Genomic DNA, 26,526 nt, shown 5'->3' with positions numbered 1-26,526 from the left:
GGTTTGGAAGTACAGAAAGAAGACACACTGAACTCTAGCTCACCAAATCCAATGAATGCAGGTCTCAGGAGTTTGAGAGCTTATTTGCAAGAACGCAGGAGGCACTTTTGGGCAAGACTGTAGTTTTACACCAAAGGGCACTTAATTCTTAAAATGGGAAATCCCCTGCTTTGGTAGGATGAATTTAACAAAATAAGAAAAGAAAGAAAATCCTATAGCTGCTAACCAACGTGGGCCTCCAGCCAATATCTGATCTGAATAATTCAAAAAGGGAAATGTAACCCAGGGCAGCTGGAGGCAGTAGAGGAAGAGACAGGAAGGAAGAGAGGCACAAAGCTATGATCAATGGGCAGTTTACTAGACAAATTCTTATCCTGTCTAAATTTTATGAAAGATTAGCTGTTCTTTTTCCCCATGGTTATGTAAACCTGCCTTCTTTTTTTCTGGTTAATGGAACCCTTTGCTAATCTAGCTCCTGTGCCTCCTTTTGAACAGCTCTCTATTTCTCTTTAAGGAAGTAATAAGCCCACTAAAAGCTGGCAGCCGAGCACTAACCTACAGGCATGCTCAGCATGTGCCCTGGCTGGTCCGAGGTCGGGGAAAACTGAGGGACCCTAGGGTGCCCACAGTATAAAATTGAGTGAGGTTGTCTCTGCAGTCTTCTATTCTCTCTCACATTATTTCAAACCATTATCACCAAGAGGGGATGGGAGAAAAAACAAAACTCCAACAAGCTGATAGCTGAAAATCTGCCTTGAGATCTCAAAAGAGAGAAAACAAGATTGTTAAAGGTCTTCTGGTCAGACAGATGTGTTAGCTATATCTTTGCATATTCTGCCTCATAAACTCAGACAGGCAGGGTCTGCGCTACGGAGCCTAGCAGTTGGAGAAAGAACTTGATAAGGTTTGCCTTAAATTAAAAGGAGAGTATGGTCAGACACACTGCTCAGGCCTGCACCACAGCATTCTCTAAATTCACCTTTCATCCATAAGAATAGATATGAAAGTGAAATCTAAAGCCCCAGAAAAGTCATCATTTACAAATGTAGTCCACTTTCCCACTGTCAAAAAATATTTTTATTAGTTCCCTTTATTACAGTTACTATACATACAGTCACTTGCCAAGTGTGTGTGTGTATGTGTGTCTCTCCAAAATATATACCAAAAACCAAAAGGACAAACTCTATTCAATTTTTCAGCAATATAAAGTTTGACACAGTTCACCAGAAGTTTCCAGTTTTTGTGTGCAGGGAGGGGACCTCTTTTTCCTTTTCCATACCTCTCTTATTGGTTCTTAAAATCGTTTCAGAAGACAGCAAAGAGTTTCCACTGGGCACTTCGTGCAGGGGCTTTTCTGGAGCTTTGTTGGCGAGAGGGTCTTTCTTCATCTCTTTCTTTATTTCCTGTGAGGACAGATAAAAGGAAAACAAGATTATAGTTTGAAACTTTAGAATGCCTCTTGGACTATCTTAAGCTTCATCTTTCTGGAAATGAACTATAGCAATGCCAACTTAGCATAACATGATGTTTTAAAAACACCATTTTCTGTATTTCTGTAGTTTTCTTACATTTATTAGAGAAGCACCTGGTCCTATAAAATGGAACAAGCCCCAGTATGGTGAGGCGACCTTATGTAACTATGGCCATTCCATGTGATTATAAAGAGAATGAGTGAAACATAAAAGCCACCATACAGCTCTAAGTGACAGCCTGTTCTTGTTAAACAATGACAAGCTTTGGCCAAGCAGACTCACCCCCTTAAAAAGGCTTCTGATTTCTCTTCTTCTCAACAGAGATTTAAAGAAGCATATTCCCAAATTACCATTGTGCTCACAAGGATACTAAACCCAAAAGAAGATGATTCTAATGCATTTATAGTCATCAAGTTCCTCTGCCTTTTCAACTCTCAACAAAGAAAAAAAATAAGGACGGCTTATCACTCTAGATCAGGGGTCAGCAAATGAAAGCTCACCACTCACTTTTGTAAATAAAGTTTCATTAGAACACAACTATACTCAGGCATTTAAGTATTTTGTACGGCTGCTTTCATGCTACACCAGCGGAATTGAGTAGTTGTAACAGAGATCAAAGTCTAAAATATCTGGCCCTTTACAGAAAAAGTTCGCTGACCCCTGCTCTAGGTGGACTTTTAATCAAAGCTCCATTAAGATCTAGATGTCTAAAATCTGATGGCTAATATAATTATTTCAAATTGCTTTAATAATTTACATAATTGTTTTCAAAAGCATTAATAGACCAAGGTAATAGTGACTCACAAAGTGTAAGTCTGTATACAGGAATTCCCCCCAAAGGAGCAAGGAGTTTCTAGGCTTGTCTGAATCCATAATCACAGTAACTTGGGGAAAAGTGAAAGCTTAGGGGCTGATCCAAAGCATGGCTGAATGTCAGGAAGAGCTCAAAGATGAGGAATGTGTTCCTTAAAAAGAGCCCATGAGGTAAGAAATGGGGATTGGCTCCCCTCTGGAAGGAACAGAGATGCTAAATAAGGTAGAGGGCCATGATTAGGCCAGAGCAGAGGGCAGAGGCAGAAAGAAAGCAACAAAAGTTTGTCAAAACAATGCCACTCCCCGCAGCTTCCTGCACACGCAAGAGTGTGTTAGTTACCATATCCAATTCCCCAGTTGCTGGCTCTGTTCACAGCAGCCTCACCCCTCTCTTCCTCCCTTACCAGGGCCCCACCGGAAACCAACAACTGGGGCTGGCGCTTTGCTAGGTTGAGCGTTTCAACTGGCGTCCCAGAGGCCTAACTAGGCGAAGCTCAGCCCTAGGCCAACACCGGTACCTCTGCACACCACACAAAGCTGTGTGTGCTCGCATTTATGTACAGGGACACCTACCTCAGCAGCCCCAGCACCTGCTAGAGCAGCAGTTGCTGGGGGTTCCTGTAGCCTCACAGGCAGATGGCATCAGGGGACAATCTGCAAACATTGCCCGCCTGAGCCACATGACAGGATGCTAACTTGGTGATGGCTGCCAGCCTGCTATGGCTCTGAAAGTAAAGACAACAAGTCACCAAGTGGGCTCATTTCCTCACCGGTTGCTTCTTTGGGGGAAAAACAGTTGCTCAAACCTCACTTTCCATCGCAGTGTGGGTATGGCTGTGCACGCGCAAATTCCCCACCTAGACACAACGTGGTGCAGTAACACAACAGAGCACAACACCCAACTTTGCCATGGAGTAATTCAGAGAAAGTCAGTGGGTTGAGGACGACATAGCAAGTGTCTACTTAGCACTAACTGCTAATGGCATGCAGCCGCGGAAGGGTGAGAGAAGCAGCGCCAGCATTGTGAGGCTGGGGTGGTCCCTGGAGAAAGCCTCAGAAGCCATGGTTCTCAAGAAGGCTCACCCTTACTCCCCAATGCTTCAGAGCAGCACATGGGGAGCAGCTGGCTGGGAAGGACTGGTCTGATCAAGAGCAGGTGCTGAAGGGCTGAGAAACTGGCACCAAGAGAGAGGCTGGCCCATAAATTCCAGACTCCATTGTTCCCCCAGTGATTGTTTACATTTGCCAAATAGAGAAGCTGAATGATAACTGAATCGCTTAAGTTGCTTCTTTAGGTGGAAGCAGGAAGGAGACAAAACCTAAAATATGTCTTGCATTTTTTTCACAGAAACCAATCGGACACATGGCCGTGGCAGTTAATTCTATACGCTCCCCACCTGGATAACACCTAGGCTCAGTGCAGCCCCATCCAAAGCCAATACCTTCTCTCCAATCTGCCCCTTCTCCCAGGAAAGGGCAGCCTGTCTTGTTTGGTACCCCATCATCCACCCACTTACCCAGAGTAGAAAACTCAGTATTATCCCCCTATCTAAGCAGTCACCCAGTCTGGCTGCATCTACTTTCTCAGTCTCTCTGTTTCTTTCTCATCCTCCTGTAATATCTTAAAAACATAAAGGGGAGAAAACATAAATGCCAAGCAAAGGACTTGAATAGACATTTCTCCAAAGAAAACATACAAGTGGCTAATGAGCACGTGACAAGACGTTCAACATCATTAGTCATTAGGGAAATGCAAATGAAAACCACAATGAAATACCCTTTCGTACCTACTAGGATGGCTAGAATTTTAAAAGAAAACAAGTGTTGATGATGTGGAGAAACTGGAATCTTTGTATATTGCTAATGGCAATGTAAAATAGTGCAGCTCCTGTGGAAAACAGTATGGCAGCTCCTTAGAAAGTTAAATATAGAATTACCACGTGATCCAGCAATTCCACTTCTAGGTATATACTCAAAAGAATTGAAAGCAGGAACTCCAGCAGAATTTAAAGCTTTGCCCCCAAGGCAAACTTGTATGCCAGTGTTTACTGCAGCTTTATACATAATAGCCAAAAGAAGGAAATAACCCAAGTGTCCATTAAGAGATGAATGGATAAACACAATGTGGTTATAGCCACAAAATGGAATATTATACAGCCTCGAAAAGAAATAAAGTTCTGATACATGCTACAACATGGATGAACCTAGAAAACATTATGCTAAGTGAAATAAACCAGACACAAAGGGACAAACACTGTATGATTCCACTTACGTGAAATATCTAGAATAGGCAAATTCATAGAGATAGAAAGTAGATTAGAGGTTACCTGAAAGGTTGGGAGAGGCAGAATGGGGAGTTATTGTTTGATAGTTAAAGGGTTCACTTTGGAGTAGTGAAAATGTTTTGGACATAGATAGTACGGATGGTTGCACAATATTCTAATGTAATTAATGCTACTGACTGTACACTTAAAATAACTAAAATGGCAAATTTTATGTTACATATATTACCACAATAAAAGGAACAGAAAACCCCCACATGAATAGCAGCTAACATTTGAGTGCTTACCATGTGCCAAACCCTGCTCTAAGAGCTTCACCTAGACTGCAACATTTAATCTACACTATAGCCCTACTCAGACACACACACACACACACCAAGACCCAGGGGGCTAAGCAAACTTGCTCAAGGTCAAACAAGTAGGAGCCAGAATTGGAACTCAACCTGTCTAGGTTCAGAGCTCATCTCTCTCATTTTTTTTTTTTTTCTTTTGAGACAGTCTCACTCTGTTGCCCAGGCTGGAGTACAGCAACGTGATCAAAGTTCACTACAACCTCCACTTCCCGGGTTCAGGCAATTGTCATGTCTCAGCTTCCCAAACAGCTAGGATTACGGGCACGTGCCACCTTGCCCAGCTAATTTTCGTATTTTTTAGTAGACACAGAGTTTCGTCACGTTGGCCAGACTGGTCTCAAGCTCCTGACCTCAAGTGATCTACTCAACCTTGGCCTCCCAAAATGCTGGGATTACAGGCGAGAGCTCATCTCTTAACCACTCTTTCCCAGAGTCCTGCCTGGATTATAATCATGTCTTCTTGCCTCCAATCTCTCCCCTCCCAGTTCAGCCTCTACATAATGGACACTCAAATGTCTGCTGTTCTTGTCAGTCCCTACAGAAATCTCCAGTTACTTCCAAAAGACCGCAGGACAAGCTTTCATTCAAACACTTTTCAAATTGAACAGCAAACCACAAGTCCCTGTGTACTTGCTTCTGGCTAAAAATATCTGACATGCATGCTGACCCCACAGAATCAATTACCATGCAAATATAAGTTGGGGGGTGGTGCACTGCTTGGACAACACCTTATGTTCACAGAATCCTGGCGTCATGGACTCCTATCCACAGGCTCTAAAAATAGGTGATGATGCTAGCAATAATACAACTGTACACTGGCAAAGGCTTATAAATTAAAGTGCTTTAGCAGCTATTTTTTCACTTGTTCCTAACAACAACACTGTCAGGGAAAAAAAAAAAAAAAAACCAACCTGATTTTGCCAAACATACATTTTTATACAAGAATAGTGAGACCCAGTCAGAGAAGATGCAAGACCAGATGAAGGCCACAAAGCTAGCAAGGGGCAGAGCTGGCCACGAGACCAAACTCTGAGCCTTCTAGGCAGAGCTCTCCTGCTACATCTCACCTCCTAAGAAGGATCAGTGGCATGACTATAGGAGGGAGACTGAAAACCACTCAGCCTACGGCTCCAGTGGAAACCTTAGCTTCCCTCCACAATTAAATGATGTAACAGATCACCTTACCTATAAAGCCCAATACTATTAGGCCCAAATCTTTGAAGTCCCTTATTATCCATCCACATAGAAGAGCTCCTTCCTGCAGGGGAGGGTTGGCTTGGAACTAGAGCAACTCCTGCCTCTGCATAGCTGCCAACAGCCATGTACCTGGAGCTCTCCGAGGTTCTGATCCAGGTCATGGGACTCTGGATTTCCTGGGACTGGGGGTTCCTAGACCCCCAGTCTTTAATCGCAACTTTCCGACCATCAGGTCCATGTTTTTTACCATTTGTTAAGAACCTGGGTCCTATAATCTCAGTAGTAGAGGCCACACCCTGAACCAGAATTACAGACCAGGAGGGTTTATGGAAATGCATACATAACTGCCCACATATATAAATCAGCAATGATTTTGCTTGCTTGAAGACAATATAGAATAGACAGGGTATCAGCAAACCTCTTCAGAAGGCAAAGGAAACCCAGCTTCTCTTTATCTCAAATCTGATCTCTTAACAATGGAAACTCAGCATGTACAATAAAACCGAGGTCATTAATAAGATATCAATGCTGCAAGGACACTTCAGCTATGTCACAAGGACCACTTAAGAAAAGGAAGAGAACTCACACCATTCCCTTCCCAAAAGCATTGTACCAAACAGAGCCTGGGATGGCTCACCCACATTCAGAGACCAAAAAGCCCCAATAATGCCACTCTGGCAAAAATTTTCCACGACGCATTCAGCGGCCTGCAAACAGCAGCCTCGCCGGGCAAACACATGATGTGCATGCAACTGCAAGCTATGCTAGGATGGTCTGCTTTCTGATAAGCTGCGTTGCCTGGATCTGGCTGGCTGCTGAGCCAAGTTGGCTACCTTTTTTCTCTTCTCCCTCCCCCATCCATTTCATGCTTTACAGGTACTGGCAAGTTGGCTGGGTTCAGTGTTAACTCCTTTAGATTAACTGGTCAGTCTGTAACCAAAATACTACACAGTAAAATACCAAAATATGATCAGTTTGGGGGCCCCTCCCTCCTCTCATCCTTTACTTCTTTCACCATTCATAACACAGGTTAAGGCACAGGCTTCACGATGAATGGAGAATGATGCTGTGCATCAGAAAACCAGAACTAGTACTACATCATCATTTATCAGAGGTGTGACCTTGGGGGCAATACTTAAAGTCTCCATGCAGCCCTTTTGACATCTGTAAAAGAGGTCTAACAATAAACACACGATCCAAGAGGTGTCTTCAGGATCAAAGAGTGAATTAGAGAGTAGTATACAAATTGATTATCTACTCTCATTATTAAATAGCAAATACTATTTTAAAAAGAACTATACATAACAACACAGATGAAATTCACAGTCATAATGTTGAATGACAGAAGCCAGACACAAAAGATTATACACTGTATGATTCCAATTATGTGAAACCCAACAATAGGCAAAATTAATCATTGGTGAGAGATCTCAGAACAGCAGTTACCCTTGGGGAGGCGTGCAAGGGAGCCTCCTGGGAGGATGAAAATGTCCTATAACGAAGGCTGGGTGATGGTTACACAGGTGTACACAGACCAAAATATTCATTGAACTGTACTTCTAAGACCTCTGCACTTCACTGTATGCAATTTCAACTTAAAAGAACACCACAGATGCTTAAACTGAAAGAAGATAGATTCTTTTAAATTGAAATGTACTGATATTTCGTCCTAGGAGGTTAGAAACACACAAAGCTAGTGCTTGGGTATTTTAATGTTCATCTCAGGTGGTGAGATGTTTTCTGGGATCAACATCAATGGGGCAGGTGGTTGGAATGTGCCAGATGCACTCTATGGAGTGGGTAAGCCACGCGTGTCTCATCTCACCTATCCAATCAGATGAATGGATCTGTTCCCAAGAGGGCATCCTTGTTCTCCACCTCAGCTGTTTTCCCCCTATCTTGCCGGATTTCCCTCTCTCCTATCACCAACAGTATTGGCACACAGAGCTGGCCGGGGCCACGGACACCAGGGAAAGCTGGGCACCACCCTGACCTGCCCAGAATGCTGGTCCTGGTACTTCTCTCTGCATTCGAAGAGCTGAGTGAGGTTAGGCAGAGCCCCCTTGGCTTAAGGTGGAAGCAGGGCAGGGAAAACAGACATCATTCATCAGCCTGCCCTCAATCCTGCTCTATTTCTTTCTGGAGGAAAGGCTTCCTTTAGACCCAGACGTAGCTGTGGGATCACAGCTGTGCCCCCTGCACTAGTTCATAGAAAACCATTTTGCAAAATTACCACTGGCAGGCGATTTTTAAAAATCACTAAAAACAAACACTTATACCAAATCTACTGATCAAGAGAGCTTTGAATAGATACAGAATCCTAGAATAGCACATTGCTCCCCCACATGCAAGTCTCTCCCCTGACCCCACCCCGCCCCAAGCAAAAGGCAAGTTTGAGGAACAGCTGCCCCGTGAGTATGTTCCCTTTGTGCAGAGACTGTGCCTTCCCAGTATTTAGCTGTCTTCACAAAAGGCTGGTCTGTCTCAGAACACCTGGGAAGACACAGCAAGTATTCTGAGAGTATGGCAGACTACCAAGGGGAGCTTCAGCTGTAGCTATAAGATTCTGTTTCTTTAAAAAATATATCTGATTACCACGATAAAAGAAAATACCCATGCTATCAAACCACCAAGTGCACCAACTTCATTAGAGAGAACTGTAAAGAAGAAAAAAATATATAAAGTAAATATAGCAAAATATGAGGATTTAATAAAGCAAGGGTGGTGGGCACATAGGTATTTGTTATATGCTTTAAATATTTCATAATTTGCCCTAAAATTACATAGCGAAACCATGTTGATGTTCTCACACCACAATGGCTTTCTCATACTTACAAAATATGCTGATGCTCAGAAAAGTGCTTTGATATATACTGATAAATATTCCAATGGTATTTTCAGCTCAAAGCTAACAAGGAAATTTCAAGAAATGTAACAGGTCTATTGCTGTGTTCTATGTCAATCTTTAACTGCACATTTGCAATATCATATACTTGCAGTATTATCTCCCAAGAATCACTGATAACACGAATAGGAAAATAACAAGAACATGAGAACAAGGGCAAGAAGCTCTTGACCTGCAGTAAAGGGATGAACACTATAAAGACCACAACAAGTGACAGACACTGGACAAAAATGAACGGCTACCTTTGTGTCCCAAAGAGATAATGTTGCTTCCTGATGTACAGTGTAATTACTTGCATGATTGTTGGTGCCTTTATGTTTGCCCATACCCCACTAAACATCTAGATTATTACCACTGGATCAAAGGGTGTCAATATCAACCAGTTGTTTGGACACTTAAAAATATCTATCAGATGAATGACCAATTTAGTAGACTGTTATGGGCAAGACGGCTATCTACAGATGAAATAGAGTATTTTCTTTTTTTTGGTGGGGGGGAGGGAGGAGTCTTGCTCTATCATAACCTCTGCCTCTTGGGTTCAAGCGATTCTCCTGTCTCAGTCAGCCTAGTAGCTGGGATTACAGGCACTCACCATCACATACAGCCAATTTTGGTATTTTTAGTAAAGACCAAGTTTCACCATGTTGGCCAGGCTGGTCTCGAACTCCCGACCTCAAGTGATCAGAGGCAGAATATTCTCAATTGAGCCCAAAGCTGCAACAACATGGAGATCTGTATCATCCCTATAAAGATACGACTGGATCACCATCAACTTCTCACCTTACAAGATGCAGATCATGCTTAGGAGCAGAGGGAAGAAGATAATACAGTAAGAAAATTCATGTAGTCCCTAACTTTTTTTAAAAAAAACAAGCAATACTTATTTCTTTAACTGGGAATCTTAGACATTCAAAATGAATTTACTCATTTAAAAATTAAACCTTTAAAGCATTAGAAGAAAATAAAGAATGTTTCTACAATCTCAGAAAGGCAAAAAAAAATTAACACTTCGACACAGAATTTAGAAGGCGGAAAAGAAAGGGTCAATAAATTACAGAATGGCAGGCGCGGTGGCTCACGTCTGTAATCCCAGCACTTTGGGAGGCCAAGGCAGGCGGATCACAAGGTCAGGAGTTCGAGACCAGCCTGGCCAACATGGTGAAACCCTGTCTCTACTAAAGATACAAAAACTTATCAGGGTGTGGTGGCGCGTGCCTCTAATCCCAGTTGCTTGGGAGGCAGAGGCAGGAGAATCGCTTGAACCCAGGATGTGGAGGTTGCAGTGAGCCAAGATTGCGCCATCGGACTCCAGTCTGGGTGACAGGTCGAGACTCTGTCTCAAAATAAATAAATAAATAAATAAATAAATAAAAATAAATTACAGAAAGCTAAGAATATAACATAGCAAACAGCAACAACAACAAAATTCATCAACGAAGACAAAAGACAAACTAGGGGAATGTTGCCTCTTCTATAGAGAGAGCTCCTTCTACAAAGTATCAACAAAAAGATCAATAACCCAACAAAAAAATAGCAAAGGACAGGTCACACAAGAAAGAAAAACGTGACTCAAACATACAAAAAGATGCTTAACTGCATTCACAATGGGAGAAGAGAGACAGACCCCCTCATATTGTTTTAGGCTCAGAAAAAGAAAGAGAAGCAAAACTAAAGGCAGGTAGCCCAGCGCCTAGGAACCAGACCTGAAACCAGGCCTGGGCCTGCCTGACCTAAGCCTGGTAGTTAAAGATCGACCCCTGACCTAACCGGTTTTGTTATCTACAGATTCCAGACATTGTATGAAAAGGCATTGTAAAAATCCCTGTCCTGTTTTGTTTCATTCTGATCACCGGTGCATGCAGCCCTCAGTCACATACCCCCTGCTTGCTCAATCGATCACAACCCTCTCACGCGCACCCCCTTAGAGTTGTGAACCCTTAAAAGGGACAGGAATTGCTCAGTCAGGGAGCTTGGCTCTTGAGACAGCAGTCTTGCCAATGCTCCCGGCCGAATAAACCACTTCCTTCTTTAACTCCGTGTCTGAGGAGTTTTGTATGCGGCTCGTCCCGCTACAACGAGAGAAATGAAAATTACAGTGGTATTCCTGTACAATGATGCCCGACAGTGCTCAGTACACAGAAGGACCCTGTATCATTCTGGCTATTTTCTCATACCTAGAATTGTAGCATTTACATACTGTATTATAATACTGTTTACATGTGTCCTTGCACTAGAATCTGGCTCTCTCAGAATACTGTCTGTTTTCACAGCACGTGGCATAGTGCCTGGCACACAGCTGGTCCTCTCAAAGAATGGGGGCTATGAGGACCCCAAGAACAAACCTCTCCAGAATTTGACAGTTTAGGGAAGGACGTACCTAATTTTTAAATTACAATGAGATATTTTTATTTGTCAGATTGTCAACAGTAAAAAAAATTGATAACGTCAGCAAGGGTGTAGGGAAAGAAAGCCTCATATACTTTCTAAGGAGAGTATAAATTGATAAATAAATTTGTACAACCTCTGTGGGAGGCAACTTGACAACTGACTATCAAAAATTTAAATGTCTGTGCCTTTTGACTCAGTATTTCTACTCCTAGGAATTTAAACTACATATATACTTGTACACGTGCAAAACAGCATATGTACAAGATTAATCGTTACAGTATTGCTTAAATTAGCAAAAGACTGAAAGAACATAAATGTGTATCAGTAGACAGCAGCTGATGAATGGCCATAAATCAATCCCATGCAACACTCTCCAAGACTGAAGCCAGTCTGTATGTACCAAGAAAGACAATCACCAAGACATGTTGCTAGGTTTAAAGAAAAAAAAAAAAAAATGCCTAACGTATGCCAGCATTTGTATACATTTGTATGTAAAGAAGTCACACACAATAAACTGATAACTGAGGCTGCCTCCAGGGAGGGGAACCAGGTGGCCGAGGGACAGGGAAAGCATATATTTTGTCCCTTTTAGCTGGCACCATATGCCTGTGTTAGCTATTCAAAATTTTAATTAACTTAAACATTGAGTAATTGAAATATGTTTACTATTTCCTGATCATTAAACTATTGACTGCTACTTTTTTTTTTTTTTTTTTTTGCAAACAAGTGTGAACGGAAAATAAATCCTGGGGTCTCAAAATCACTAAGCTAAAAGAAAAAGTCAAACTGGGAACTGAGTCACGCAAACCTGCCTCCCCTTTTGGTTCCTAAATACAATGGCTACAAGATGAAAAGCTACATGCCTACCCCACATTTTACCCACAAAAAATTCCTAGTGAGCTCCAAGGTCTTTACCCTAAGGTGTTTCTGTTAAGATTTCACCATGGCAATGTAAATTGATAGCTTATCTTTATGGGTCGCCCGGCTCACCAGACACAAATGCGTATCTGATTGCTCTCCTGCCCCATTTTGTCTATGTTATCTTATGTAAAAATGCAGATTCCCTGCATTTTTCCTCTGCCCCATTTGTCTATATTATGTTATGTTAAAAAAAAAAATGCAGATTTACCAAGCCAAAGGCATGAATAACTATTTTTCCCTACCCTCCTCTTACATGAAAATTGTACACTTCTGAATATCCCACACTTTCCCCTTTAAGTTTGGGAGCCCTCAAAATCATCTTCAGAGGAAGGCATAGGACCTGTCTCTCAGGTGCGTGTCCTTAACTTTGGCAAATAAACTTCCTAAAATGATTGAGACTTGTCTCGTCATTTTTCTCGACTGACACAAGAAGAAGTTGACACTGCCCCAATAAGAGTTTAGCTATATAATTTCCACTACCGGTTTTAAAGATCCAACAGTGTATGCTAACATATACAAAAGATTTATACAAAGCTCTCCAGTCTATACATTTCATTAAGCAGAGGAGATAGGAAAGTTAAGATGTGGAGAAAATCAGGCAAAACCCAATAATCAATGTTTCTTTTCAATTATATGATATAAAGTTCAAGATTCAAGGCCAGGGGCAATTGCTCACACCTGTAATCCCAGCACTCTGAGAGGCCAAGGTGGGCAGATTACCTGAGGGCAGGAGTTCCAGACCAGCCTGGCCAACATGGTGAAACTCCGTCTCTACTAAAAACACAAAAAAAGTAGCCAGGTGTGGTGGCACGTGTCCGTAAACCCAGCTACTCAGGAGGCTGAGGCACGATAATTGCTTGAACCCTGGAAGTGGAGGTTGCAGTGAACTGAGATCGCACCACTGTACTCCGGCCTGGGTCACAGAGTGAGACCTCGTTTCAAGAAAAAAAAAAAAAAAAGATTCTTGAAATGCAAGAATAACTAAGGGCATGACAATCAAGAAAAATAAAATGCATATAAAGAGGCAACATTAAATCTTATTGATGATAAGTTTATCATGGGTAGGATCCAGCTTTCTTTGGGGTCCAGAGTACAAGTAAAAAGAGCTAAACAGTTTGGTTAATTATGTTCTAAAAGGTTAATTACACGATCTCAAATTGAGTCCCCTAAGGGATGGGCATTTTTCCCATCAAAGTCTCCTCTGGAAAAATTTTTAAATGTTTCTTGCTACATCATACCTAGTCTGTGAAACAGTACCCCCAACACAGGAACTGTTAAATCACGTGCTAGATAAAAAGCTTGCTCTTGGAGGAGAAAAAAGAGGAAGCAATATCCAAGGTCCAACGGCCATTTCTGCTGTCTTTTTAACAGCTTTGATGATGAGTAAGAGCCTGTCACAGTGCCCTCACCCACTGGGCTATAAGCATGGGTCCTTACGTCTAGCCCCAAGAGTCAGGAATAGGCCTCATTCAGTGTTTCACTCCCAGGCATTCAATGAATGTTAGCCATTATCATTAGTTCTATCATTCTTTTAACAGAGTGCCACTATAAATGAAAGCATTTATAGTCACAATTGCCTGCAAGACTAATAGTCTAACAGAAAAAAATTTAAGTGCACTAGGATCTTTTAAATACAAAAAGAAACGGAATCGCATCTTCATTTCCCTATGTCTTATGGTATTAGCTCGCCATTATGAAGAGTATTCCACGAACAAGGTACTTTTCTAAGGCTTTACTTGGCATAACACATTTAATGCTCACAACCACATTAAGGGATGGGGCCATTATTATTTGTATTAGACAGATAGGGGAAAGTAGGTCCCAAGAGGGGGTGAGAACACAGGCAAGAAGGGGCTGGGTGAGGAATGACCCCGGGTGGTCCTATGGCCATGTCCCCATTCCTTCACTCCCTAAGACCGTTCTTGCTCTGAAAGGCCAGTCTCCAGAAACTGCCATTTAGAAGAGGAGAGACAAGGAAAATGACTTTAGTATAAACTTTTGGCAGCAACCAGCATGAGGGCCAACGATTTGAAAGCCAAGCCCAAGTCAAGAAAATCTTGAATTTTTAACAAACAAAAAAGCACCTGTTTACTGGTTGTTGAAAGAATGTTTATACACATTTATATCCAGGATAACTCGATTGTCAAGAATAAATTATTCCAAGCCCGTGACAAAACAATGCCATTTCATGCTCATTTCCTGATTAAAGCTTTTAGACAGCTGGGCATTTTCATTTCTTAGAGCTGTAGGGAGCTATGCAAATTTCCACACAGCAACTCCAAGATCATTAATCTACGGAAGGCATGTGCTAATAGAATATTGGATTTTACATTGTTTCAGTGGAGAAGAGGAGGGGTGGGTTAATCTAATTACCCTATGTGTGGTCACCTGACTGTGGCTAACAAAAAGATCAAATGCTAAACTGTACAATCAGCAGCAAATTCCTAAGTAATGAAGCATTTCACATCACAAAAGGAATGGGAGGAGGAGGATGACATTCTTACAGTGCTTGAAACCAAATACTGTAGCAATAAAAATAATCACAGCAAGTTTAGACAAATGATAGGCAGGGCATTTTAATTACCATAAGGAGCTATAAATCAGTGTTGGTCTGTCTGTCTGTCTGTCTGTCTCTGTCTCTCTCTCTCTCTCTCTCTCTCCACATACATACACACACACACACACACACACACACACACACACACACAAAATAAAATTTGGCTGGGGGCGGAGGCTCACACCAGTAATCCCAGCACTTTGCAAGGTGGGTGGATCACAAGGTCAGGAGATTGAGACCATCCTGGCTAACACGGTGAAACCCCGTCTCTACTAAAAATATAAAAAATAAGCTGGGCATGGTGGTAGGCGCCTGTAGTTCCAGCTACTCAGGAGGCTGAGGCAGGAGAATGGCATGAACCCGGGAGACAGAGCTTGCAATGAGCTGAGATCACACCACTGCACTCCAGCCTGGGCAACAGAGTGAGACTCTGTCTCTAAATAAATAAATAAATAAATAAATAATAAAACTGTAAGGTATTTCTAGAGAGAAGGATGGCTACCTAGAGCTCAAGTTGTCAGGAACCAGACACAAGTGGGAATCGAGAACTGGACTCACCCTATAACCATGAGCATGCATCTGGCATGTGTCACTCATGGCATGGTACTGTTATTCCTTCTTCCAGTAAGGAGCAGCTAGATTAGAAAAGGCAGCAGCCTGGCCCAAGCAGCTGACACTTCAATTCCTGGTTCTGATACCGCTGAGGGCGTAACCTCGGTGCCTCAGTTTTGTTAGTTTGTCAAACCATTCTGAAGATTAAATAAGGTCTTGTGAATAATGGCACAGCCTCTGGGTCCCAGGATTCTCTGGCTCCATCCGTAGGAGGGAGAACCCCACCTGCCAACAGACACGGGCCAGGGGCTAAGAAGGGATAGTTGAATGCTAAAAGGAAAAACTTTTTAGTATGCAACTCCTAATGTGGTTGGTTTTGAAGAAATTTCAAAAAATTTACTGCCGTGCACTGGCTCCCTCAGAAGGCTACTGGAGGGTGCATTCCACCAAGTCAAGTGAGTAAAACAAGAAAGAGAAGGATGCAGGATCCAGGACAGTCAATGAGAGAGAGGAGGCGGGGGGAGGTGTGATGGGAATTTCCTGGCTGACAGCTGGGCAGCAGAGTGGAACAGGAGGTTGGAAGGCTCTGGTGTTTTTCCAGGAGAGGGAGAAGAAGAGAGGTAGAGAGGGGGAAGGGGAGGGGCGAGAAGAAAAGGGGGAGGAGGGAGAGGGGAAGAGACAGGGGAAGAGAGAGAGGGAGAGAGAGGGAGAGGGAGGTAGGGGTGAGAGAGGGAGGGAGAGAGAGAGAGAAGAGAGGAAGTAGGGGAGAGAGAGAGGGAGGGACGAAGAAGAAGGAAGGACGGGGGTGGGGAGGGAGGGGGGAGAGAGAGAGAGGAAAGGAGGGAGAGAGAGGAAGACAGAGAGAAAACAAAAAGCTATATATGGAAATTAGTTATAGTATATTCTTGCTTCACTATTCAATATCAACATTGCTACCTTAATGAAAACATTAAGTACAGATTAAAGCAAAACCTGAGATATGTGCATACAGAAAAAAGCTGAAGTCCTCAACTACCATGAGAGTTAAGAGATCATATCCAGAATTGACAAACCAAGAGAGCAGCAATGAATATTATTCAGAAGCACAGCAGCAAATAGAAGAAGCAACAGCTAGAACTGAAGAACGACTGCCTCCTAGAAGATAAGGACACAAAGAGAAGGGACAAGAGGCTGCGGGGTACTCATACATCTTTTAGCACCATATGACTTTCAAAACTGTGTGTGGGTAACCACTCAAAAATTAGTAATTAAAGATATACATGTTCATTCCAAAAAATAAATAACAAAAGGGGTAGGGAGCAAAGGATAAAGGTGGCCCATCCCCCAGTGAAATCCCATTCCTCCTCCTCTGGGAACCATTAATGAGGGGGGTGTGTGTGTGTCCATCCCTACTTGTTTTTAAACACAAATGGACTCTTTGTGTTATGCTGTAACTTGCTTTCTTCAACTTAACAATGCATCTTAGACATCTTCTCTATCAGTCAGAGCTTTGTCCCTCTTCCTCATAGCTGCACAGAATCCAACTGTAGGATAGACCAATATCAAAAGGGACAGTCTGGTTGTGTCTGGAAGTGGATTTTGGAACATGGATGTGAAACTGCCTTTGCGAAAATTATAACTGAGGAAATTATGACAATGAAAGAGATCAGACTTAACCGACTCCATCTTTCTTCTAACCTTTAAGCTGTCCTTGTTCGTTCCTGGGCGTAGGCTGAACTAACCTTGGAAAGGAATTTAGTTTATGGTTTGCCTCCAAAACAAAACTGATAATAGCCCTTTCCAGAAAAGACCCTCTTCTTGCCTGGGGACCAGTATGCCTTTGGAGGGCTAAGAAATTAGCTGCAAGATTAGAAATTACAGTTTAGGGGTCATGCAGCTCCTGGCAAGAGTCTGACCCTCCCCAAATTGCTCCTGGGGATAACATCACTACTGTAAAACCTAAGATCAACGCTTGAGATATTTTGCAGACCCTGTACTAGATCAGCTGACACCATCCAGACTGGTAAACTGCCTCAACCAGTTCTGCGATCCCACCCAGGAACATAAGATAGCAAGAAAACCTAACTTTGACCCCCCACTATAATTCCATCTCCAACCTGATCTGAATCAGCACTACTCACTTCCCAAGCCCTACCTGCCAAATTATCTTTTAAAATTCCAATTCCTTAAGTAATAATAAAACTCTGAACTCCCACACAGCCAGCTCTGCAGGAATTACTCTTTCTCCACTGCAATTCCCGTCTTGATAAATCAGCTCTGTCTAGGCAGCAGGCAAGGTGAACCAAGTGAGCTGCGTGTTTGTCACCATACCATAGATGAAGGGACAACAGTTGTCCTCACTGGCTCTTCTGAAATGCTGATGGAAAAAAGATTTGTGGCACAGCAAACTATGGCTGTTTCTGAGATCTGGCAAAATCTCCCTTGCCATTTAGACCACTGGAAACCTGGGAGTGGAGATTGCTGTCTGGGATATACCTTTTATATATACCTCATCTGCTCCTGCCTGAGGCAATCTCCTTTCTAAATTTCTGTATCCTTGGCTGATTAAATGGGTAACTTATTTGAATTTTGCTGGGTGGGAGACAGTTCTCTTCTCACAGAACTATAACCCACATGAAACCATCCAGTTGTCTCAAGTCCTCTGCAAGTACAAACAACACTACATTGAGCATCACTGTGCCTATAACTCTGCACATATACCACAAAGGTAACTGAGGGACAAATTCCCTAGGGTGAAATTCCAGGTCAACAACTTGGTGCATCCTTACTTTTAGCAGATAAAAAAAAAATAGGCAAAATATTTATCAATTACATTCCCACCAATAGCATGGAAGAGAGCTGATTTCCCCATACTACTTTTAAATGTCTTCATTTTTGCCAATCTGATAACAGAAGATGATATTTAATTTGCATTTCTTTAATTAGCAGAAAATAAGGTTGAACAGCTTTCCATATGCTTACCATTATCCATTTGTCTTTTTCTGTGATGAGCTTACTCATGTCTTTTGTCAATTCTCCTACACAGCATCCTGCCTTTTTTCCCTCTCATTTCTAATAGCTCTCCGTATATAAAAGAAGTACCCCTGGGGCTGTCATACATGTTGCAGAATTTACCTGTTTGTCATTTGTCTATTTATTCTATTAATTCTATCTCTGTCCATACAGAAGTCTCTAATTTCTATGTAGTAAAATCAATCAATCTTTTCCCTTAGGTCTTTCAGATTTCTGACATGATTGCGAAGGCCTTCCCACTCAAAGATTATTTTAAAAGTACAAAATAGGCAGGGCGCGGTGGCTCATGCCTGTAATCCCAGCACTTTGGGAGGCCAAGGTGGGCAGATCTCTTGATGTAAGAAGTTCGAGACCAGCCTGGGTAACATGATGAAACCCCGTCTCCACAAAAAATACAAAAATTAGCTGGGCACGGTGGCATGCACCTGTAGTCCCAGCTACTCAGGAGGCAGGAGGACCACCTGAGCCCAGGAGGTGGAGGGTGCAGTGAGCTGAGATTGCACCGCTGCATTCCAGCCTGGGTGACAGAGCAAGACTCTGTCTCAAAAAAAAAAAAGAAGTACAAAATACCCATTTTTTCTAATAATTTTAATGCACATTATTAGAAGGCCTCTCATTCTCCATCTGCTCCTGCTTCAAAAAAAGAAACACCCAGAAGCCCAATTTAGAATAACTCATATGGGGAATTACAAGGCCCTGATTTTAGGAGCCTGGTTTCCAAAGCTTAGGTTTGAGGGTGAGGAAGCATTTCAGAGTGGGAAATGCCCACTGATCACAGCTAACACAGGAATTTCTTCATTTGTGCTTAGAAATATCTGCCTTTATTTAGCTTAAAGAGAAATAATGTTAACAAACAGGTTAACAGGTCGTGACTAAATTTGGTCATTTCTTCTCAAAACAGACTGCCCATCTACCAACAACAGGATCCATATTTCCCCTGGCTCTGACCCCTGTCTGGGTTCTATAAGCACTCCTGACTCTACTCCATCATGGGACCTGGCAACAAATACCCAGAGGCCCACAGAAGTGACACTAAAACCTTGTGGACACTATTCCTTAGCAGCCCCACAATGACAGAGAAGGGAAATGTTTTCTAAAAAACCTTTTCCTAGGTTTAATCCTTATGACTTCTAGGACACAGCATCAGGGGAACAGAAGAAAAGGTGATGGTGCATTATCATTAAATCTTTTAGCCAAAATTACTAAGTGTCTTAATTATATATCAGGTTCTATGTCAGTGGTAGTGTTAAAGATGGCCACTGCTACCTAGGGTCTCACCATCTAGCAATGCTGGAACTCTGAGTGGAGTGGACATGAGCTCCAACTCTTTTTTTTTTTTCTAGACTGAGTCTCGCTCCGTTGCCAGGCTGGAGTGCAGTGGTGTGATCTCGGCTCACTACAACCTCCGCCTCCCAGATTCAAGCGATTCTTCTGCCTCAGCCTCCCGAGTAACTGGAACTACAGGCTGCGCCACCATGCCCAGCTAAATTTTGCATTTCTTTTTTCTTTTTTTTTTTTTTTAAGTAGAGACAGGGTTAAGTAGAGAAACCAGGCTGATCTCAAACTCCTGACCTCAAGTGATCCACCCAGCTTGGCCTCCCAAAGTGCTGGGATTACAGGTGTGAGCCACCCTGCCTGGCCAGCTCCAGCTCTTAATCAGAGTTCCAGTCACTTCGTGACCATGCACAAGGTCATAACCTCTCTGAACTGAATAGTCCTTAGTAATAGTTTCTTACCACTGCTCTAACAAATTACCAAAAACTTGGTGACTTAACCCAAAGTTAGTATCTCACAGTTCTGGAGGTTAGAAATCCAGAAACTGTCTTACTGGGCTAAAATGGAGGTGTTGGCAGGGCTGCATTCATTCGGGGGCTGTAGGAGAGGAGAGGAGGTTCTCTTGCCCTTTCCAGCTTCTAGGGGTTACCTGCATTCCTTAGCTTGTGTTCCCTTCCTCCATCTTTGAGGCCAGCACTATGGCATCTTTAATGCTCACTCTCTCTCTGACCTCTGCTTCTATCATCACTAACTCTGATCTTACTGTCTCCCTTTCAAAAAAAAAATTTTTTTTTAATTGTAGTAAATACATGTTACATAAAATTTAACATCTTAACCAGTTTAAAGTATACAGCTCAGTAGTGTTAAGTACAGTCACATTGTGCAAAAGATCATCAGATTTCTTTTCCTCTTGCAAAACTGAAAAAAAAAACTCTGTACCCATTAAACAACTCCCTTCTCCCCTCCCAGGAGCTCCTGGCAACCACCACTCCATTTTCCGTCTCTGTAAAGTTGACTTTAGATACCTCATATAGGTTAAGTCATATAGTATTTGTCCTTTTGTGACTGACTGGCTTCTGTCACTTAGCATAATGTATCAAGGTTCATCCACATTGTAGCATGTGTCAGAATTTCCTTCTTTTGAGGCGGAATGATATTCTGTTGCATAGACACCTGGGTTGCTTCCATCTTTTGCCTTCTGTGAATACTGCTATGCACATGGGTATACAATATCTCTGAGACCCTGCTTTCAATTCTTTTGGATATACACCCAGAAGTAAAATTGCTAGATCATATGGTAATTCTATTTTTAATTTTTCAAGGAACTGCCACACTGTTTTTTATGGTAGCTACACCATTTTACATCCCCACCGACAGTATATCAAGGTTTCAATAGTTCCACATCCTCACCAACACTTGTTTTTTCTTTTTTTATAGCAGCCATCCTAATGGGTGTGAGGTGCAATCTCACTGTGATTTTGATTTGCATTTACCTGACGGTCAGTGACGTTGAGCATCTTTTCATCTGCTTGTTGGTCTTCTTTGGAAAACTGTCTATTCAAGTCCCTTGCCCATTTTGAATCGGGTTATTTGTTTTGTTGTTCAGTTGTAGGAGTCTTTATAGATTCTGGATATTAACCCCTTATCAGATATATGATTTGAAAATATTTTCTCCATTGTTCAGGTTGCACTTTCAGTCTGTTGATTGTATAGTTTGATGTATAGAAGTTTTACATTTTGATGTTGTCTAATTTATGTATTTTTGCTTTTGTTGCCCATGTGCTTCCTTCTTATAAGGACCCTTGTGATTCTAATCCAAAATTCTTAACCATATCTGCATCATAAGGTAAACATTCACAGGTTCTGAAGATTAGAATGTGGACACCTTTGAGGGGCCATTATTCTGCCTACCATAGTCCTTATCCTTAAAATGAGAATAGTAGTATCTAATTCAAAGAGTTATGACAACAAAATAAAATAGCACATGAACTGAGCTTAGAACAGTGCCTGGCATACAGTAAATATTAGTAATTGTCATTAACATAAAGTGTTACAGGAAAGAGACAAGTGTTGCTAAGGGTACTGGTAAGAACAGAAACTAAGGCCATTTATTCTGCCTGGGAAAACTCTTTCCAAAAGGGACAACATACCAACTTGATCATAAGAAATGAGAAGAATTTAGAAGGTCTGAAAAGAGCAAGCCAGAAGGGAAAATTCTGAATTTTCTCTCACATTCTGACATTGGCATTAACATCCCAGAAATCTTGTTTCTTTCCTAAGAAGCCACATCTGCTTTTTGACAGTAGCTGTGAGGTGATTTTTTTGTTTATTTATAAGGAAACATGCTCAGCTGAATTTCTGAGTCTTAAACAATTCACAAACTTTTTCCCAGCAAACTATTTTTAGAGTAGAAAGGGAATTTTTTTTAAAGAAGCAGCTCATATTTATAAAATTTGTCCTCAAAGCTTAAAAACAGATCTAAAAGTTTAGCACCAGCCCTGTCCCACCCTCATCACTCAGTACCAGAAAGGCAGACACAGCATGCCTTAGTGAGTCCTCTGGGACTCTGATTTTTTAAAGTTAACCCCTGCTAATCTCTCTTCCCCTGGAACGTGCACAGTAAATGGCAGGTGAACAGAATAATAAAGGAAAATAATCACTTATTGATGTTCTTCTCATTTCTCCTTGCAGACATGCTGGGAAGCTGTGATAATTAACTGACTGAAATATAGAACAATTTCTCAACTTGCCCTTGTCCTCTAATGATCAACCTCCTCCCTTTCCCTACACCAGTAGAGTAGCTTAGCTTTAGTTCAAGCAGAGCTTCGGTGGTTTCTTTGACTTGGAAGTTAATTTGCTCTGAACCTGGAGCACACAGGGAAACCTGACAAATGGAAACGCAGAATGGTTTTAGGTCACACACAGGAGACCTGCCGATACCAATGCACCACATGGGTATCAGTTTTCTGATTGACTGCAAACACAATGCAGAGACACAAAAAACACACACACTGGCTGCAACTTACGAGAATTTTACCCAGATACAAACAAAATGAACAGAGTGGCAGGATCTATTACCCTCCTCAGCTATCTTGTTGCTGTCTGTCCATTTAAGCCAATCAGCTATAACCACCCTGGCTCAGCAATAAAACAGCACCTCCAAAAGGTTAAATATGGAAAGGACATGTGGGTGACTGTTTTAACTCTCCATGACATGTTGAAGGGGGAAAAAAGTACACAGTAATATCTGGGGTTCAGCCCAAGTTAATAGCATCATTCTACAATTCACACCTCGCCTTATAAATGAGAGATTTGAATTCAATACATTCTATCCATAACCCTAATAACCACTCAGGGGGAGGCTAAAGTCCACCTAATGCCATTGACTCAGCCACACAACCAAACGGCACATACCATGGGCATCCCAGATGCACCAAACAATTTCAGCTGGCATTTCATTGATCTTGCAGCTAGATAATATGGGCAAAAAACTATGTTCTCCTTGAAGGAAAAGAAATAGATACAAACTATTTATTGTGGTATCTATGTTTAGGAGAAATAGGAAATGCTGAGTTTTCAACATGAAATAGATGTTCACAATAGGAAGATTAAAATTCAGTCAAAAATTTCCAAGACTGACTCCCAAGTTTGCATCCTTTCATCAGTAATCCCATGGTCTGATTTATGAGTGAACATATGAGTACACATTAATTATCTCAGAAATTTCTAAAATGTAGCTATTGGAGGTATTCAGGTTGAAAAGACAGAACTGACATTTTAATCTTGTTTTCCTGTCCGGTCAAATTCAGTGTGTGTACACACACACACACACACACACACACACACACACACACATATATATATTTGGGTTTTTTTTAATTAGTAAGATCTTTGTTCTTATTCCATGTAAATTTTCCTGTCCTGAAATAAAGACACCTCCCTGTTAAGCAGAAGGAGGTTTTCACTTCACAAGAGGATATTGAATAATATTATTATACAGCTGCATTTTTTTTTTTTTTTTTTTTTTTTTGGAGACAGGGTCTATCTCTGTCACCCAGGTTGGAGTGTGGTGGCACCATCAGGGCTCACTGAAGCCTCAACCTCCTGGGCTCAAGCAATCCTCCCATCTCAGCCTCCTGAGCAGCTGGGACTACAGGTATGCACCACCACACCCGGTTAATTTTTGTCTTTTTTTTTTCTTTTTCTTTTTTTCCATAGAGACAGGGTCTTGCCATGTTGCCCAGGCTGATCTTGAACTCCTGGACTCAAGTGATCCACCCAGTTCGGCTCCCAAAGTGCTGGGATTACAGGTGTGAGTCACCACACCAGGCCTTATAATTTATTTTCATTGCAAATAGTCATGGCATAATTTTGCTCCTTTTCAAAGCAATATTATTGTTGATTTAGCATCACTTGGCAAACAAATAAAAAGAAATTCTGTCTTAACTACCTTCCAGCCACGACTTTACTTATGATATAACGTACTCAAAATGCACATGGGGCACTTCATGTTTTTCTCAAGTAGAAGATGTTTAATACAATGTGTGGTTGAATAAGCCACAAGATTGAACTCTTACATTGCAGTTTGGGTACTGGAGCAGTAAAGATTAATCAAACCGCTAGAAAAAATCTCCTAACTTAATGCAGCCATTGGTTTTAACTCCGGATTTTCTCTCTAGTCAATATGACAGAGCATTCCTAAATGGCAGATAAGTTATCTAGTATCACAGAATCATAAAATCAGAGATCAAAGTCCAGAAGTTTATTCTTTCCAAGTTCTCATGCTAAACTCTGTAAGACTTTTGGCGCACAATCCCCCACTCCTTTTGTGTCACAGCTGATTCTTGAAAATATCATTTAAAATGTCTACACGCAGTATAACCAAGGGTTCTCACGCTCGGATTCATGGACAAACATCTGAATCTAAAAATGGACAAAGGTTATGAATAAATAGTTCAAAGAAGAATCATATGTGGCCAAGAGACATACGAAAATAATGTCACTAAGTGCAGGTTTGTTAGATAAACTAGTGTCATAGGGGTTTGTTGTACAGATTATTTCGTCACCCAGGTACCAAGCCTAGTACTCAATAGTTATTTTTTCTGCTCCTCTCCCTCCTCCTACCCTCTACCCTCAAGTAGGCCCCCATGTCTGTTCCTTTTGTGTCCATGTGTTCTCATCCTTTAGCTCCTACTTATAAGTGAGAACATGTGGTATTTGGTTTTCTGTTCCTGTGTTAGTCTGCTAAGGATGATGGCCTCCAGCTCCATCCATGTTCCCACAAAAGACATGATCTCATTCTTTTTTATGGCTGCATAGTATTCCATGGTGTATATGTACCATATTTTCTTTATCCAATCTATCTATGATGGACATTTAGGCTGATTTCATGTCTTTGCTATTGTGAATAGTGTGGCAATGAACATACTTGTGCGTGTGTCTTTATGGTAGAATGACTTATATTCCTTTGGGTATATACCCGGTAATGGGATTGCTGGGTCGAATGGTAGTTCTGTTTTTAGCTCTTTGAGGAATCACCACACTGCTTTCCACAGTGGTTGAACTAATTTACATTCCCACCAACAGTGTATAAGGGTTCCCTTTTCTCTGTAACCTTGCCAGCATGTTATTTTTTGACTTTTTAGTAGCCATTCTGACTGGTGTGAGATGGTACCTCACTGTGGTTTTGATATGCACTTCCCTAATGATCAATGATATTGAGCTTTTTTTCATATGCTTATTGGTCACATGTATGTCTTCTTTTAAAAAGTGTCTGTTCATGTCGTTTGCCCACTTTTTAATGTTTTTTTTTCTTATAAATTTAAGTTCCTTATAGATGCTGAATATTAGAATTTTGTCAGGTGAACAGTTTGCAAATATTTTCTCTCATTCTCTAGGTTGTCTGCTTACCCTGTTGATAGTTTCTTTTGCTAACAGACTGAATTTTTAAGGTTTATTTTACCCAGGGAATGGGAGGTTGAGCCTTCTCCTACATTACTGTGAGAGTCTGAGTTGGCACACTTTCGCGAAGACCAGTTGGCAATATGGATTATAGGCCAAAAAAAAACCAACAACAACACTCATATTCTAAACCCAGTAACTCTACTTATAAGGACTTACCTAGGGAAGTAATCACAGATGTGCTTCAAAGAGGATTTAAAGTGTGTCCAAAATTTTTTCTTTATAAGAAAATTGGAGCAATCTAAGATATTAACAATTGGGGCACTAGAAGGTAGGTCTGTGTGCTTTCAAAGTCGGCTACTGAGTGTGACTGGGATCCCTAGGAGGCCTCAAAGCTATGGGGAGGGTAACTGTAAACTGCAACATTGACAAGATGTAGCCTGGGCTCCCCACTCCTGCCTCAGTGGTGGTGCAGCTCTGCTTGAAGCTCTCTGGTCTTTGAGGAAAGGGTTCTGCAACTTTAAAAAACTTGAAAAACATTACTGATGCTGTAGAAAATTAAGTAACATAATATTACACGTAAAAATTGGTTACAGCTGGGCACAGTGGCTCATGTCTGTAATCCCAGCACTTTGGGAGGCTGAGGCAGGCAGATCACCTGAGGTCAGGAGTTCAAGATCAGCCTGGCCAACAAGGTGAAATCCCATCTCTACTAAAAATACAAAAATTAGCCTGGCGTGGCAGTGGGCACCAGTAATCCCAGTTACTCAGGAGGCTGAGGCAGGAAAATTGCTTGAACCTAGGAGGCAAAGGTTGCAGTGAGCTGAGATTGTGCCATGGCACTCCTGCCTGGGTGACAAAAGCGAAACTCCGTCTCAAAAAAAAAAAAAAAAAAAAA

The 26,526-nt window shown here is 41.7% G+C and overlaps 1 protein-coding gene across 2 annotated transcripts in view; it reads right to left on the bottom strand.

Moving 5' to 3' along the window:
• SH3KBP1 (SH3-domain kinase binding protein 1) overlaps nucleotides 1-26,526 on the bottom strand; it is a 308,903-nt gene that overhangs the window by 221,342 nt on the left and 61,035 nt on the right. For both annotated transcript variants that reach the window (XM_011995794.1, XM_011995795.1), the window contains exon 2: nucleotides 1,280-1,403. In XM_011995794.1, the coding sequence (XP_011851184.1) occupies nucleotides 1,280-1,388 (109 nt within the window). In that variant the 5' untranslated portion in view covers nucleotides 1,389-1,403. The remainder of the gene's footprint in view (nucleotides 1-1,279; nucleotides 1,404-26,526) is intronic.

This window comes from Mandrillus leucophaeus, unplaced genomic scaffold (assembly GCF_000951045.1).
Source record: "Mandrillus leucophaeus isolate KB7577 unplaced genomic scaffold, Mleu.le_1.0 Scaffold499, whole genome shotgun sequence".
NCBI classification, from domain to species: domain Eukaryota; kingdom Metazoa; phylum Chordata; class Mammalia; order Primates; family Cercopithecidae; genus Mandrillus; species Mandrillus leucophaeus.
This window is presented reverse-complemented; position numbering and strand designations above follow the sequence as displayed.